A 14,273-nucleotide genomic window follows, 5' to 3' on the forward strand; every position below is an offset into this window, starting at 1 on the left:
CCTCTTCTGTTGTGCTGGAAACCCAGGGCAAACCCTGACCTCCCCATTGCTGTATCCTGCTTGGGCAGTGCTATCAGGGTTCAAAGTTCAAAGTAATTTTTGTATCGAAGTACAAATATGTCACCCTATAAAACCTTGAGATGCATTTTCTTGTGGGCAATCACAGTAAATAAAGAAGCGCAGTAAAATCATTGAAAGACTGCATCCAACAGGATGAACAAACAATGTGCAAAATAAAAACAACAAACTGTGCAATTGCAAAAAGAAAGAGAAAGTAACAAGAATAAATAAGCGATAAATATTAAGGACATGAGATGAAGAATCTATGAAACAGAGTTCATAAGGTTGTGGGAGCAGTTCAGTGATTGTGTCAGTGAAGTTATTATGAGTGAAGAGGGTTCCTGACCCTGCTGGTGTGGATCTTGAGACTCCCATACCTTCTTCCTGATGGCAGCAGCAAGAAGAGAGCATGAGCTGGATGATGGTTGCTGCTTCCCTACGACAGTGCTCTGTGTAGATGTGCTCAATGGTGGGCAGGAGTTTGCTCATGATGGATTAGACTGAATTCATTCATTTTTGTCAGCTTTTCCATGCAGGGGCATTGGTGGTTCCATACTAGTTCATGATGCAACCAGTCAATATACTCTGTGCCACACAGCTATGGAAGTTTATCACAGTTGTAGTTGACATGCTAAATCGTTGCAAACTTCTAAGAAAGTAGAGGTTCTGCTGTACTTTCTTCATGATGGCACTTATGTGCTGGACCCAGGACAGATCCTCTGAAATGATAACTGAAGCAATTTAAAGTCGCTGACCCTCTCTGATCTCTGATCCCCTGGTGAGGACTGGCTCATGGACCTCTGATTTTCTCTTCTCAAAATCAATAATCATATCCTTGGTCTTGCTGGCATGGAGTGAGAGGTTATTGTTATGGCATCTCACAGCCAGATTTTTAATCTCCCTCCTATAAGCTGATTCGTCACCACCTTTGATTCAGCGAATAACAGTGGTATCATTGGCAAACTTAATTATGACATTGGAGATGTCATAGCCTCGACTAAGTATAAAGCAAGTAGAGCAGGGGTCTAAGCACATAGCCTTGTGGTGCACCTGTGCTGATGGAATTGTGGAGGAGATGTTACTGCCAATCTGAACTGACTGGGGTCTGCAAGTGAGGAAATCAAGGATCTAGTTGCTCAAGGAGGTATTGAGACCTAGGACTTGAAGCTTATTGATTAGTTTTGAGGGGATGATCGTATTGAGTGCTGATGAAGAGCAACTTGATGTTAAAGGATTGAGTGAAGAGGCAATGAAATGACATCTTCTGTTGACCTGTTGTGACATTATGCAAATTAAAGTAGATCCAAGTCACTTCTCTGGCAGGGATTGATATGTTTCATCACTATCCTCTCAAAACACTTCACACTGGATGTAAGTGCTACTGGATGATAGTCATTGAGGCAAGGTTATCACATTCTTAGGCACTGGTATAATTTGAAGCCTCCTTGAAACCTCAGACTGCCGAAGTGAGGAGTTAAAGATATCAATGAACACTCCAGCCAGCTGATCAGCACAGCTCTTTAGTACTCGGCCAGGTACCCGGGCCGGATGCTTTCCCTGGATCCATCCTCCTAAAGCATGCTCTTACATCGGCCTCAGAGACTTAAGTCACAGGGTCATCAGGGATTGTGGGAGTTTGTGAAAATACCTCCATGCTTGATGGTCAAATCAAGCATAAAAGTACCAGTGTATTCCCATGTAATAAAGATCAGCTTTGTAAAATAAACTATAATTTTTTTTGATTTATATAATAGCAAAGGCAGCTCTGAACAGTTTAGTTTAAAATGGCATAGGATGCTGTTCTGTGTATTTAATTTAATGTTTAAAACTTTAGTGGACATTATGTGATCTGTCATAGTCAAAGTAATCAGTGGTTTGATCAATGAGCCGAACCCCATTGCATGAAAATGGGCCATTGGCTTCTTTGTACTGTCTAGTAATCTATTTGAATAAGGGACTATTATTATGGTTGTTAGGTGAAGCTAAGTTCACATTATCTTCATGTGAATTTCCACACCATTCAGCAGTTCATCGTTATCTTCAATCTAAACTGATTCATAGGGTTTCCTTGAACTAATTCCTCGAAAGTAGTTAATTTAGATCGGTGGAGGGGCGTAGCAAATCTAGCAGTCAGATAGCCAGGAATACAGTAAAGTCAGTGAAAGGAATAATCAGATAAAATGCACTTATGTCCATGTTCAAGATTAACACATAAGTTAGAGTGTGGATTGGCTTTGAGGGCTCGAATGTTCTAGCCCTTACAGAAGCTGTTGTGGCTGAGAGAAGGGCAGAACGAACAGTTTAATATACCAGGATACAAATACTGCAGGTGTGACCAAGGCACAGGTAAGCAAGAAGGAAGAGTAGCCTTTTTGATAAGCCATCACATAACAGCAGAACGTAGGTTCAAATGGTTCCACTTAATATCAGAGAATGTGTACAACCTGAAATTTTTACTCTTCACGGAATCCACAAAACAGAAGAGCATCTCAAAGAATAACTGGCATAAACATGTTACAACCCCAAAGCCCCCTTCTCCCCCCTGCACACAAGCAGCAGTAAAGCATCAACCCTCCCCCCTCCACTTATTTCAGCAAAAAGATCAGCACCTAGCATCCACCACCCACCAAGCAAGCTACAGCAAAGCCCCCAAAGAAAGACCATGATCTGCAGTACAACAAAAACTAAAGTTCACCCGACTTTTTTTCGAGTGCTCCAACTTGAGAGTCGGCAGCAAACTCTTCCCCCACCATCAAGAGTGAGGGAGAGAGCGAGCAGAGTACAGAGGTCTCCAACAACCGATCCATTGTTTGTGATGTTCCATTTTTTCCTGCGATGCCTCATTCATCGACACGAGGTTGGAATCAGCTCATCCACAGGGCCGCAAAGCCTCAGAACCCCAAAGGCACACACACCTTCCGGACTATATCCTTGGGATATTGAAAAGACGGCCAATCAGTGAGCCCCGGGAGCAGGAACCATTGCTCTAACGAACCTTAGTATGAGTGTAGCTGTAGATCATGGACTCTGACAGAACTCCATCCACATTGAAGGGCGGGGGGGGGGGAACATTAAAACTTACGAATGACACTCTTGAGGGTTCGTCCAATGTACAGTATATGAGTGGGATTTAAAAGCAAGAAGGGGAGGATCACTCCAGTCAGGATAGTTTTCTGAGTCAATATATAGAGGACTCTACTCAGGAAGGTGTAATACTAGATCTCCTCTTATGGTATAAAGTTGGTATAAAGTATGGCTGGTAACAGAAGTGCCAGTCCTGGAGCACTTTGGCTCTAGGGACCATAATATAGTTTTAAAATAGTGATGGAAAAGCCTATGGTCACAGATTAGGGTCGTAAACTGCAGCAGGGATGTTTAAAAAGAAATAAATCAATGGCAAGTGGGAGGCTTTACGGGTGTGATAACAAATATCCAGGAATGTTATGTTCCTGTTAACTTGTCAATCCTGACAAATTTAGGGAACCTTGGCTGACAAGAGATACTGAGGCTCTGATCAAAAAAAAAGAAGAAAGCTTACTTTGTATTTAGGAGATTGGGATTGAGTAAATCCCTTGACAATTATAAAAATTTAAAGAATATTCTTAAGAGGAAAATCAGGAGGACAAAGAAAGGGTATGAAATGTGTCTGGCGAATAGGATTTAGGAAAATCCTAAGAGTTTCTAAAGTTATATTAAGAGTAAAAGGATGGCTAAAAGGATCAGCAGAGCTACCTATGTCGAGTCGCAGAAAATGGGAAGTATCCCTCCCCCTCCTGTCTTCTCCTATCATTTTGGATCTCCCCCTCCCCCTCCCACTTTCAAATCTCTTACTAGCTTCTCCTTCAGTTAGTCCTGACGAAGGGTCTTGGCCCAAAATGTCGACTGTACCTCTTCCTAGAGGTGCTGCCTGGCCTGCTGTGTTCACCAGCAACTTTGATGTGTGTTGCTAGTATTTTTTAATTATTATTTCTCCTTGTTGTTTACTGAGGAGATATTTGCTGCCTTACAGTACATTAAGGTGGATAAATCCTCAGAGCTTGACTGAATGCATCCATTGGCTTTATGGGAGGTTAAAGAGGAAATTGCTTAGGTCCTTGCAGAGATACTTTCTTCATCGTTAGCCACTGGTGAATCTCCCAAAGAGTGGAAGGGGGTTAATGTTGTTCCATTTTCAAAATGGGTATCAAGGACAAGCCAGTCCAGTCAGACTGACATAAGTAATGCAGAAGTTACTGGAGAGACTTCTGAGGAACAGAATCTTCCACCATTTGGATCAATGGCCTGGTTAGAAGTACTCAAAATGGTTTTGTGCATGGAAAGTCGTACCTAATGAACCATGTAGAATTTTTTGAAGAAGGACCCAAAAAGGTAGGTGGGGGTAGGGCAGTGGATGCTGTCAGTTTGAATCTTTGACAAGTTCCTGCATGGTTGGCTGGTCTGGAAGGTTAGGTTCTATGGAATGGAGAGAGTGTTGGGAATCAAAATTGGCTGGGATGTACGAGGCAGAGAGTGGTGGTTGAAGGTTGTTTGTTGTAACGGAAGTGGTGACTATTGGTGTACTTCAGTGATCAGTACTTGGACCCTTGTTATTCATTATTTATTTGAATGATTTGGATGTGAATGGACAAGGCTTGATCAGTAAGTTTGCAAATGTGTTATAGATTGAGTAAAAAAAAAGTCAGGAAGTTATGTTGAGCTTTATGAAACTCTAGTAGTTAAGCCTCATTTGAAGTATTGCATACAGTCCTGGTCACCCCGTTATAGGAAGCATGTCGAGTTATTGGAGAGGGTGCAGAAGAGGTTTCCCAGGATGTTGCCTGGATGAGAGAGCATGTGCTATAATGAGAGCTTGGACAAACTTGGGTTGCTTTTTCTGGAATGGCAGAGGCTGAGGAGAAACCTGGTAGAGGTTTTTAAGGTTATGAGAGTGGACAGACAGTATCTTTTTCCCAGAGTTGAAATGCCTAACATCAGACAGCATGCATTTAAGGTAAGAGGGGGGTAATTTAAAAGGATGTGAAGGGCAAGGTTTTTACACAGAGTGGTGCATGCCTGGAATGTGATGACTAGGGTGGTGGGTCCTGACGAAGGGTCTCGGCCTGAAACGTCGACTGCGCCTCTTCCTATAGATGCTGCTTGGCCTGCTGCGTTCACCAGCAACTTTGATGTATGTTGCTAGGGTGGTGGGAAAGGCTTTTAAGAGATGTTTAGATAGGCACATGAGTGTGAGGAAAATGGAAGGATGTGGATGTTGTGTAGGCAGAAGAGATTAGTTAGGTTAACTATTTGATTACTAATTTAATTAGTTCAGCACAACATTGTGGGCAGAAGGGCCTGTTCTTGTGCTGTACTGTTTGTTATATGTTCTAAAACAACCAATTGTAGATGAACTGGTTTTGGCTACTAATTTTATTTATATATTATACAGATGAAAGAAAATAATTCTTATAATATTAAGTTCTGGGGAAGATTTGACTACCTATATTTTCTTTTTTTTTAAAGATATGCCATCAAAACTGAACTTTAAATCTATTTCCCCAGCCCATTAAAATAATGCAAATATACGGTGACTTGAAAAAGTATTCAGCCCCACAACTGTTTTCACACTTTACTGTCTCATTTTCTAAACTTAAAATATATTGAACTAGGATTTTTTTGAACTAATTTCAAAACATTGTGCATCTTTTCAAATCGAAAGAAAAAGTCTAAAACCTGTTAATGATTTACTAAAAATTAAAAACCAAAAATTGTGAGGCTGAAAACATATTCATCTCCTTTGTAATTGCTACGGAAACATTCCTCGGGTGCAACTCACCCAATATGTTGATGTAGAACATTGGAGGATAGCCTGTTTTTAGTGAATTCATAAGAGTAAATAACCGCTCTCTCTGTAAGGTCCAACAGCACTGTAGATTTTCAACAGGCCAATCCAAAATTAAGACAAAAGCGCATTCAAGACAAGTCAGGAGAAATGATAATAGAGAAGTTCAAATCTGGGAAGGGAAAATGACCATCGCAATGACACTGACTATGAACCCTGGAAAAAATATAAAACCACAGCCACACTGCCTAAGTCAGGCCTCCCCTCTAAACTTAGTCGCCAGAGAAGAATGGCACTTGAGGTTATTGTGACACCAACAGTCACTGAGTGAGCTGCAGAAGTCAGTGGCTGCAACTGGAGATGATGTTCATGGCTCCACAATCTCTAAGGCCTTGCACCAGAAAAGGGTATTTATGGAAGAGAGGCAAGGAAGAAACTCTGACTAAAACAAAAAGGCACATCTTGCCTGTGAAGTCTCTGCAAAATGTCATTAGAAGATACTGAAAAGATGTGGAAGAAGATCTTGTGAGAGTAAAGTGGAACTTTTTGATCTCAACGCTAAGCAGTACATCTAGCATAAATCTAATACTGCACATCAACCAGGTAACACAATTCCAAATGTAAAGTATGGTGGAGGTAGCATCATGCTATGGGGATGCTTTTCAGCAGCAGGGACTGGAAACTTGGTGAGGATTGATGCAAGATAAATGCTGCTAAACTCGGGGAGATCCTGGATAAAAACTTTCAGCTGGGCAGTGAACCAAAGCACAGTGCCAGAGCAGCCATGGAGTGGCTTCAAATGAAGAAAATCGAACATCTCTGGCAAGACCTTAAGATTGTTGTCCACTGCCATTCTCCAACTACACTGACACAGCTTGGACAATTTTGTAAGGAGAAATGGGAAAATCTTGCTCTATCGTGTTGTGCAAAGCTAATAGAGTCTTATCTAAAAAGGCTACTGGATATCATAATTGTAAGAGGTGGTTTAACTAAGTACTGAGCAAAAGGGGATGAATACTTTTGAACTACTGACATTTTAGTTTTTGAATTTTTGTTTTTTTATGTTTCACAATTTTCCTTGATTTTTTTGGTTCTACTGTGGAGGAGAAAAAGGAGCATGTGATTCACAAATCAAAATTCTCATTTAGATTATTCAAAATCCCTGGTTGCAATACTTATTTTTATGAACAAAGAGTTGGGGGCTGAATACTTTTGCAAGGCACTGTATTGGGTTAAATGTCTTCCCTCACATATGTTTACATTTGTTTTATAGATAATTATTTTACTGGACATTTGTGCACTGTCTTTGCATCTCAGCCAAATACAAAACATTTTGTGATGAAAAGGCAATGTTGTGTATCCATGATTGTTTCAGCGATATGAAGATTAGAAAAGCTAAGCACATGTTCTGTAGATGTCCTAAACCCTTGAACAACCAAATAATCTAGTTTAGATTACAATTACTAGTCAAAATAAATGGTAGTTACAACAATTTTTTGATACTTTAACACCATTAATATATTTTTAGATACCAATAAGAAGTCGCAGAATGTTATTTAGAATTAAAAAGTCTGTTATCTACAGAGGTGACCATGAAGCTAATGGATTGTTGTAAAAACTCTTCCAGTTCTCTGATATCCTTCAGTAAAGGCAGTCCACTGAGGACCTTGTCTTTTAGCTCCTTACTGAAGTAGTCTGCAAGGCACTCTGTTCAGAGCTTAATGGAGAATGAATATATACCAGTCATACCAGCAAGGGGTTAAGATTTATAAAAGAGTTCTTACGTTTGCCATTTTTACTCAATGTCTAAAATCAGTTTGATCATAATGATACTTAAAGATTTGGTTCTAATCTTGGAACGTAAGGAGTACAAAACGAGCTGCTGGAGGAACTTGGCATGTCAAGTAGCATCTGTGGAGGGAAGTGGACAGTGAATGTTTTGAATCAAGGTCTGTCTAACCAATCTTAGAGTTTTACAAGAAAATTGATGAAGGAAAGGCAGTGGAGGTTGTCTACATAAACTTTAATAAGGCCTTTGGCATGGTTCCAAATGGGAAGCTGGTGAAGACGATTCTGTTGCTCGGCAACCAAAATAAGGTAATAAATAGGTTTTGACATTGACTTTGCAGGAGAAACCAGAGAGCGTTAATAGATGGTTCCCTCTCTGACTGGAGGTCTGTGACAGTTGTGTGTCGCAGGGATCAGTGCTAGTTCTGTTGTTGTTTGTCATCTATATTGAAGATCTGGATGATGAATATAGTAAACTAGCTCAGCAAGTTTGAGCATGACACCAAGATTGGGGGCATAGTGGAAAGCGAAGAAGGCTATCAGAGCTTGCAGCGGGATCTGGACTAGCTGGAAAAATGGCAGATGGAATTTAATATGAACAAGTGTGAGGTGATGCACATTGGGAGGACAAACCAGGGTAGGACTTACACAGTAAACAGTAGGGCACTCAGGAGTGTAGTAGAACAGATGGATCTGGAAATACAGATCCATAATTCCTTGAAAGTGGTGTCACAGGTAGATAGAGTTTTGTAAAGAGAGCTTTCTGCACATTGGCCTTCATAAATCAAAGTACTGGGTACAGAAACTGGGATGTTATGTTAAAGTTGTATAAGATGTTAACAGATTTCAGGACATGTGCTAGTGATATTAAACCTGATTCTGAATCTGACGTTGGTGAGGCCTAATTTGGAGTACTGTGCAGTTCTTGTCACCTACCTACAGGAAAGATATTAATAAGATTGAAAGAATACAGAGAAGAGTAACAAGGATGTTGTCAGGACTTCAGGAGCTGAGTTACAGGGAAAGGCTGAATAGGTTAGAACTTTATTCCTTGGGGCCTAGGAGAAGAAGGGGAGATTTGATAGATCTTAACCCATTGCTGATATGACTGGTATATGTCCATTCCCCATTAACCTTTGAACAGAGTGCCTTGCAGACTACTTCAGTAGGCAGCTAAAAGACAAGCTTCTCAATGGATTGTCTTCACTGAAGGATATCAGAGAACTAGAAGGGTTTTTATAACAATCCTTTAGCTTCATAGTCATCAATGCAGAAAACAGGCTTTTTATTCTAAGTAACATTCTGCAACTTATTGGCATCTAAACATACATTAATGGTGTTAGAACATCAAAATTATGAAAGATATACATAGGGTTCAGGTAGGCATACTTTCCTCACTGAAGTTGGGTAAGACTAGAACTAGAGGTTATGGGTTAAGGATGAAAGGTGAAATATTTAAAGGGAATATGACGGGGGACTTCTTCGCTCAGTGGGTGATGAGAGTGTGGAACAAGCTGCCAGCGAAAGTAGTGGATGCTTGTACAATTTCAATATTTACGAGAAATTTAGATAAGTACATGGATGGATGGAGCATTGAGGGCTATGGCCCAGGTGTGATTCTATTGGACTAGGCAGAATAATAATTTTGCACAGACTAGATGGGCTGAAGGGCCTTTCACTGTACTGTGGTGCTTTATGACTTTGTAATTGAAAGAGCAGAGTGGAAATGAAAGGGAGTGAAGAATTGAAGAAGAAGGCTGGTGCAAGAGCTGGCGAACAATAAATGGATCCAGCTGAGGAAGGGTTGCTTCACAGATGCAATTGGAGTGGCTGGCAGAGGTAGCTTGGAAAAAAGGCCTGGCTTGTTCAGAGGGACAGAGTGGGGCAGGTCACCTGAAATGGGAGAATTCTGTGTTCATACCATTTGGAGCTTTAGTAATGTTTTGAGGAACTGTAATAATATAAGAATGAACACGAATATTCTACAATTAATTTTAGGCTGATCAAGCTGCAAAACTTGAGAAGATGCGTCAGAGCATTCTGGAAGGCTTAAACCTTACCAGGCAAGGTCATCCTATTGCTTATCCTCCTCCAGCAACTATGCATTTTTATCCGACTGCAGTTTATCCACGACCTGTTGGACCAATGCTGTCACACCATAGTAGAGGAAGAGGTATTGGAGGTAAGTAACAATACTATTTTGTCTGTTCTTAAGCATGAAATTTCATTTAAGTTTAAGTATTTTTTTTTCTTAACTTTGTCATTTTATTTTACTTGGCAGCTTATTGTAGCTTTGAAATACTTGTACATATGATTTTAGTTCTGATTTATCAACTCACATTCCAAAGCACTAGGTTAAATAGCTGTCTTCGGAACATGTGGTATGGTGTCAAACAAAAGTCCAAGATTTTAGATAATCCAATTTTAGAAACTGATTTAAATAAATATGAATTTCAAATGTGTAATACGAATTTCAGTATTGTTATATGAAAGTTCTATCTCATTGATGTTTGTGATTTACCTTGAGATTGATCTTTGCACTAAAATTTTTAATTTCCACAAGTACCTGATTTAATTATTTGTAAACAGCATGTTCCTCTTTCTATGGTATAACATTTTAAACCTTACATTGCGGTCTGACTTTGTTCTGTTCAATAATCAACTTGTTGGAATGGTTTTTCAGCTATCCATTGTCCAAATTAATTTCATTTTCACAGATACAAATCTTGGGATTTAGCACAATAAGACATTTTTTGCTTCTAAATCTGCAAATAAAATATGAATAACAATGCTTGTTGAGCATTGGATTAATCTTAGCTTGTAAAAGACTTGGATAACTGCAGTCTTACTCAGTATATTCCCTTCCAGCAAACACCTGACTCTTTGGATTTGCCTGAAGTCAAAACTAGCAGAGTGACCCATTTCTGTTCTCTGACCTGTAGCAGGTGATAAGTAATATCAGTTTATTAATAACCTCTCAGCTTTTGAATAAGTGTTAATCCAAATCAGTCTGAGCATTAGGACATGGTTGAATATTTCCACCACACAGCTACTTAGCTGCAAATGATTGCATAATTTTTAGAGTCACGAAGTACAGAAACAGGCCCTTCGGTCCATCTAGTCCATGCTGAACCATTTAAACAGCCTAGTCCCATTGACCTGCACCCAGACCATAGCCCTCCATATTCCTACCATCCATGTACCTATCCAAGTTTCCCTTGTCGAAAGTGAATCGAAATCGCACCCACCACTTGCACTAGCAGCTTGTTTCACACTTACCACACTCTTGAGTGGTTTCCCCTTGTATTCCCCTTAAACATTTCACCTTTCACCCCTAACCCATAACCTCTAGTTGTCATTTCATGCAACCTCAGTGGAAAAACCCTGCTTGCATTTACCCTATCTATAACCCTCATAATTTTGTATACCTCTATCAAATCTCCCCTCAATCTTCTACATTGTAGGGAATAAAGTTCTAACTTATTCAATATTCCTTGTAACTCGGGTTCTCCAGTCCCGGCAACATCCTTGTAATTTTTCTCTGTGCTCTTTTGATTTTATCTCCATCTTTCCGGTAGGCAGGTGACCAGAACTATATGTAATACTCCAAAGAGGCCTCACCAACATCTTAAACAACTTCAGAATAACATCCCAACTCCTTTACTTTGATTTATGAAGGCTAATGTGCCAAAAGGTCTTTTTTTAATGACATTATCTACCTGTGATGCCACTTTCAATGAATTATGGACCTGCATTTCCAGATTACCTTTGTTCTACCACACTCCTCAGTGCTCTACAGTGCACTGTGTAAGACCTACCCTGATTGGTCCTCCCAAAATGCAATTGTTTGCATTAAATTCCATCTGCCATTTTTGCAGCCCATTTTTCCAGCTGGTCCAGATTCTGATGAAAGCGTTGATAGTCTTCCAATTTACCTTCATATTTGTGTCATCTGCAAATTTGCTGATCCAGTTAACCACATTATCATCTAGATCATTGATATGGATGACAAACAACAAATGACCCACCACCGATCCCTGCGGCACTCCACTAGTCACAAGCTTCCAGTCAGAGAGTAACCATCTACTACCACTCTCTGACTTCTCCTGCAAAGCCAGTGTCTAATCCAATTACTAACTCAACTTGACTGCCAAGCGACTGAACCTTCTTGACCAACCTCCCATGCAGGAACTTGTCAATTGCCTTGCTGAAGTCCATGTAGACCAGCGGTCCCTAACCACCGGGCCACAGACCGGTACCGGGCCGCAAAGCATGTGCTACCGGGCCGCGAGGAAACGATATAATTGGGCGATATGAGTCAGCTGCACCTTTCCTCGTTCCCTGTCACGCACTGTTGAGCTTGAATGCACGCAGGGTCATTACGCACGCGTCATCCATGTCAGCGCGGGAAGGAGATCAACTCCTCGAGCTTGCAAATGACGGCGGGCTGAAAAGCATGTTTGACATAACATCTCTGCCGGCATTCTGGATCAAAGTCAAGGCTGAATAACCTGAGATAGCCAGGAAGGCACTGAAAATGTTGCTTCCATTTCCAACATATCTCTGCAATGAATGCAACAAAAACTAAATTGCGGAATAGACTGGACATAAGGAACCTCCTTCGAGTATCGTTGTCTCCCATCACCCCTCGATGGGACCGTCTTGTTGCAGGAAAACAAGCCCACGGCTCCCACTGATTCAGCGATATTGGTGTGTTGCAATTATTTTATATGTTCATAGGGGGAAAATATGTGCTGTGTGTTTAATATCCAAACGTTACTTAAAATGTTATGCTATTGACTTATAAGTGACTTATATAACCATATAACAATTACAGCATGGAAACAGGCCATCTCGGCCCTTCTAGTCCGTGCTGAACGCTACTCTCACCTCGTCCCACCGACCTGCACTCAGCCCACAACCCTCCATTCCTTTCCTGTCCATATAGCTGTCCAGTTTAACTTTAAATGATAATATCAAATCTGCCTCTACCACTTCCACTGGAAGTTCGTTCAACACTTACTTCAAGCACCCCTGTCCTCCCCTGATAATTGACTTATCACTATATTCATGCGAGGAAATTATGTGCTGTGTGCTTAATATTAAATTCCTTAGATAAACCCTTTTAGAAACGTAATTGAGTGTATTAGCCACTTATCACCTATATTCCGGTCGTGATTACCCTCCCCCCAAACAGAATCGCCAAAAACAATTTGTAGGCAAAAATCGGCACGTACACACATGCGCGTGTACCTCATACATGCGTACTGGTGCCCGCGCAAGGCTTCATTGTCATCGTAGTCTTACTCGGGATAAACACAACATATTTGACAGCTACTCTTGTCTGTTGGCAACCCTAGCCCGCCCCCCCCCCCCCCCCGGTCGGCCGGTCCGCAAGGATATTGTCAATAATAAACAGGTCCGCGTTGCAAAAAAGGTTGGGGACCCCTGATGTAGACAACATCCACTGTCAATTACATTTTTCAATTTTTTTTTCCCTCCTCGTCTTTAAGTATGAAATGCTTTTTAGGAAAAATAGTCTTAACTATTATTTATTTTCATCTTTACATAATCTGATAATATAAATACAAGAGAATTAACAGGTATGTTGAATTACTGTGTTGATCAGTTGACAGTTGACTTTTGTTATAATTGACCCTAGTTTTGTGGGACTGAAATTATCTGGTACCTGTAAATGTATTACAATGTAATTGTTTTGAATGAGCCTAGTTCAGTTCGAAATGTTAGTTCACCATGCAGAGCCATTTTTAATTGATTAGAAATATTATGTAGCCACAAAATTGAGTGACGTAACAATTAAAATAAATTATGACATATGCATGCAGTAAACAGTAAATTGTATGTGCTCTTGTTTTTGAACTGATGAATCTTGGGCTTTGAGCCTATTGTTTCCTGAAAGCTGGCAACAGAGATAGATAGTATGATGAAGAAAGAATATGGCATACTTGGCTTCATATTCTGCACATAGAATATAAAAATTGAGATGTTAGACTGCACTTGGATTATTGTGTGTGCTATTCTGGCTCCCACACTGTGGGCAAAATTATCATTGCATTGGAGAGAGAACCAAGGAGATTCAGCAGGATGTTGCCTGCATTAGAGAGCTTTAGTTACGGAGTGATTGGATAGGCTGGGTTTAATTTCCCTGAAGAGAAGAAGGCTGTGGGATGATGTGAAAGGGGTATAAAAAATAAAATAGGCAGAGATACAGTAGATTGACCCTGTGGTTTGGTTATCATAAACATGAGAGCAGAGGTTTAAGGTGAGAGAAAGCAGTTTCACAGGAGGTTTGAGGGGAACATTTTGTAAATGGAAAGTGATTGAAATGTGGAACTCACTGTCAGGAAATGGTAAAGTCAAATGCAATCACCTTGTTTATGCGATCTTCAGGCATGCATTTAAATGCAGACTTATTGTGGGTAAATACGATTAATGTAGATGGACTAAGAGATCAGCATGAGCATGTTGGGCTGAAGTGCCCATTTCTGTGCAGTACAGTTCTATGGCTCTTACGAATTTATGTGTGCATTGTCCAATGGGAAAGGAATTTTCTGTATTGTGGTCAATGCAGGTTCTACCTAAC

At 40.4% G+C, this 14,273-nt stretch overlaps 1 protein-coding gene across 2 annotated transcripts in view; it reads left to right on the top strand.

Annotated features, from left to right (window-relative positions):
* Window positions 1-14,273, top strand: part of LOC134356884 (constitutive coactivator of PPAR-gamma-like protein 1 homolog) — a 138,948-nt gene that overhangs the window by 99,849 nt on the left and 24,826 nt on the right. For both annotated transcript variants that reach the window (XM_063068124.1, XM_063068123.1), the window contains one exon: window positions 9,668-9,851. In XM_063068124.1, coding sequence (XP_062924194.1) covers window positions 9,668-9,851 — 184 coding nt within the window. The remainder of the gene's footprint in view (window positions 1-9,667; window positions 9,852-14,273) is intronic.

The sequence above is a fragment of the Mobula hypostoma genome, chromosome 15 (genome assembly GCF_963921235.1).
Source record: "Mobula hypostoma chromosome 15, sMobHyp1.1, whole genome shotgun sequence".
NCBI lineage: Eukaryota > Metazoa > Chordata > Chondrichthyes > Myliobatiformes > Myliobatidae > Mobula > Mobula hypostoma.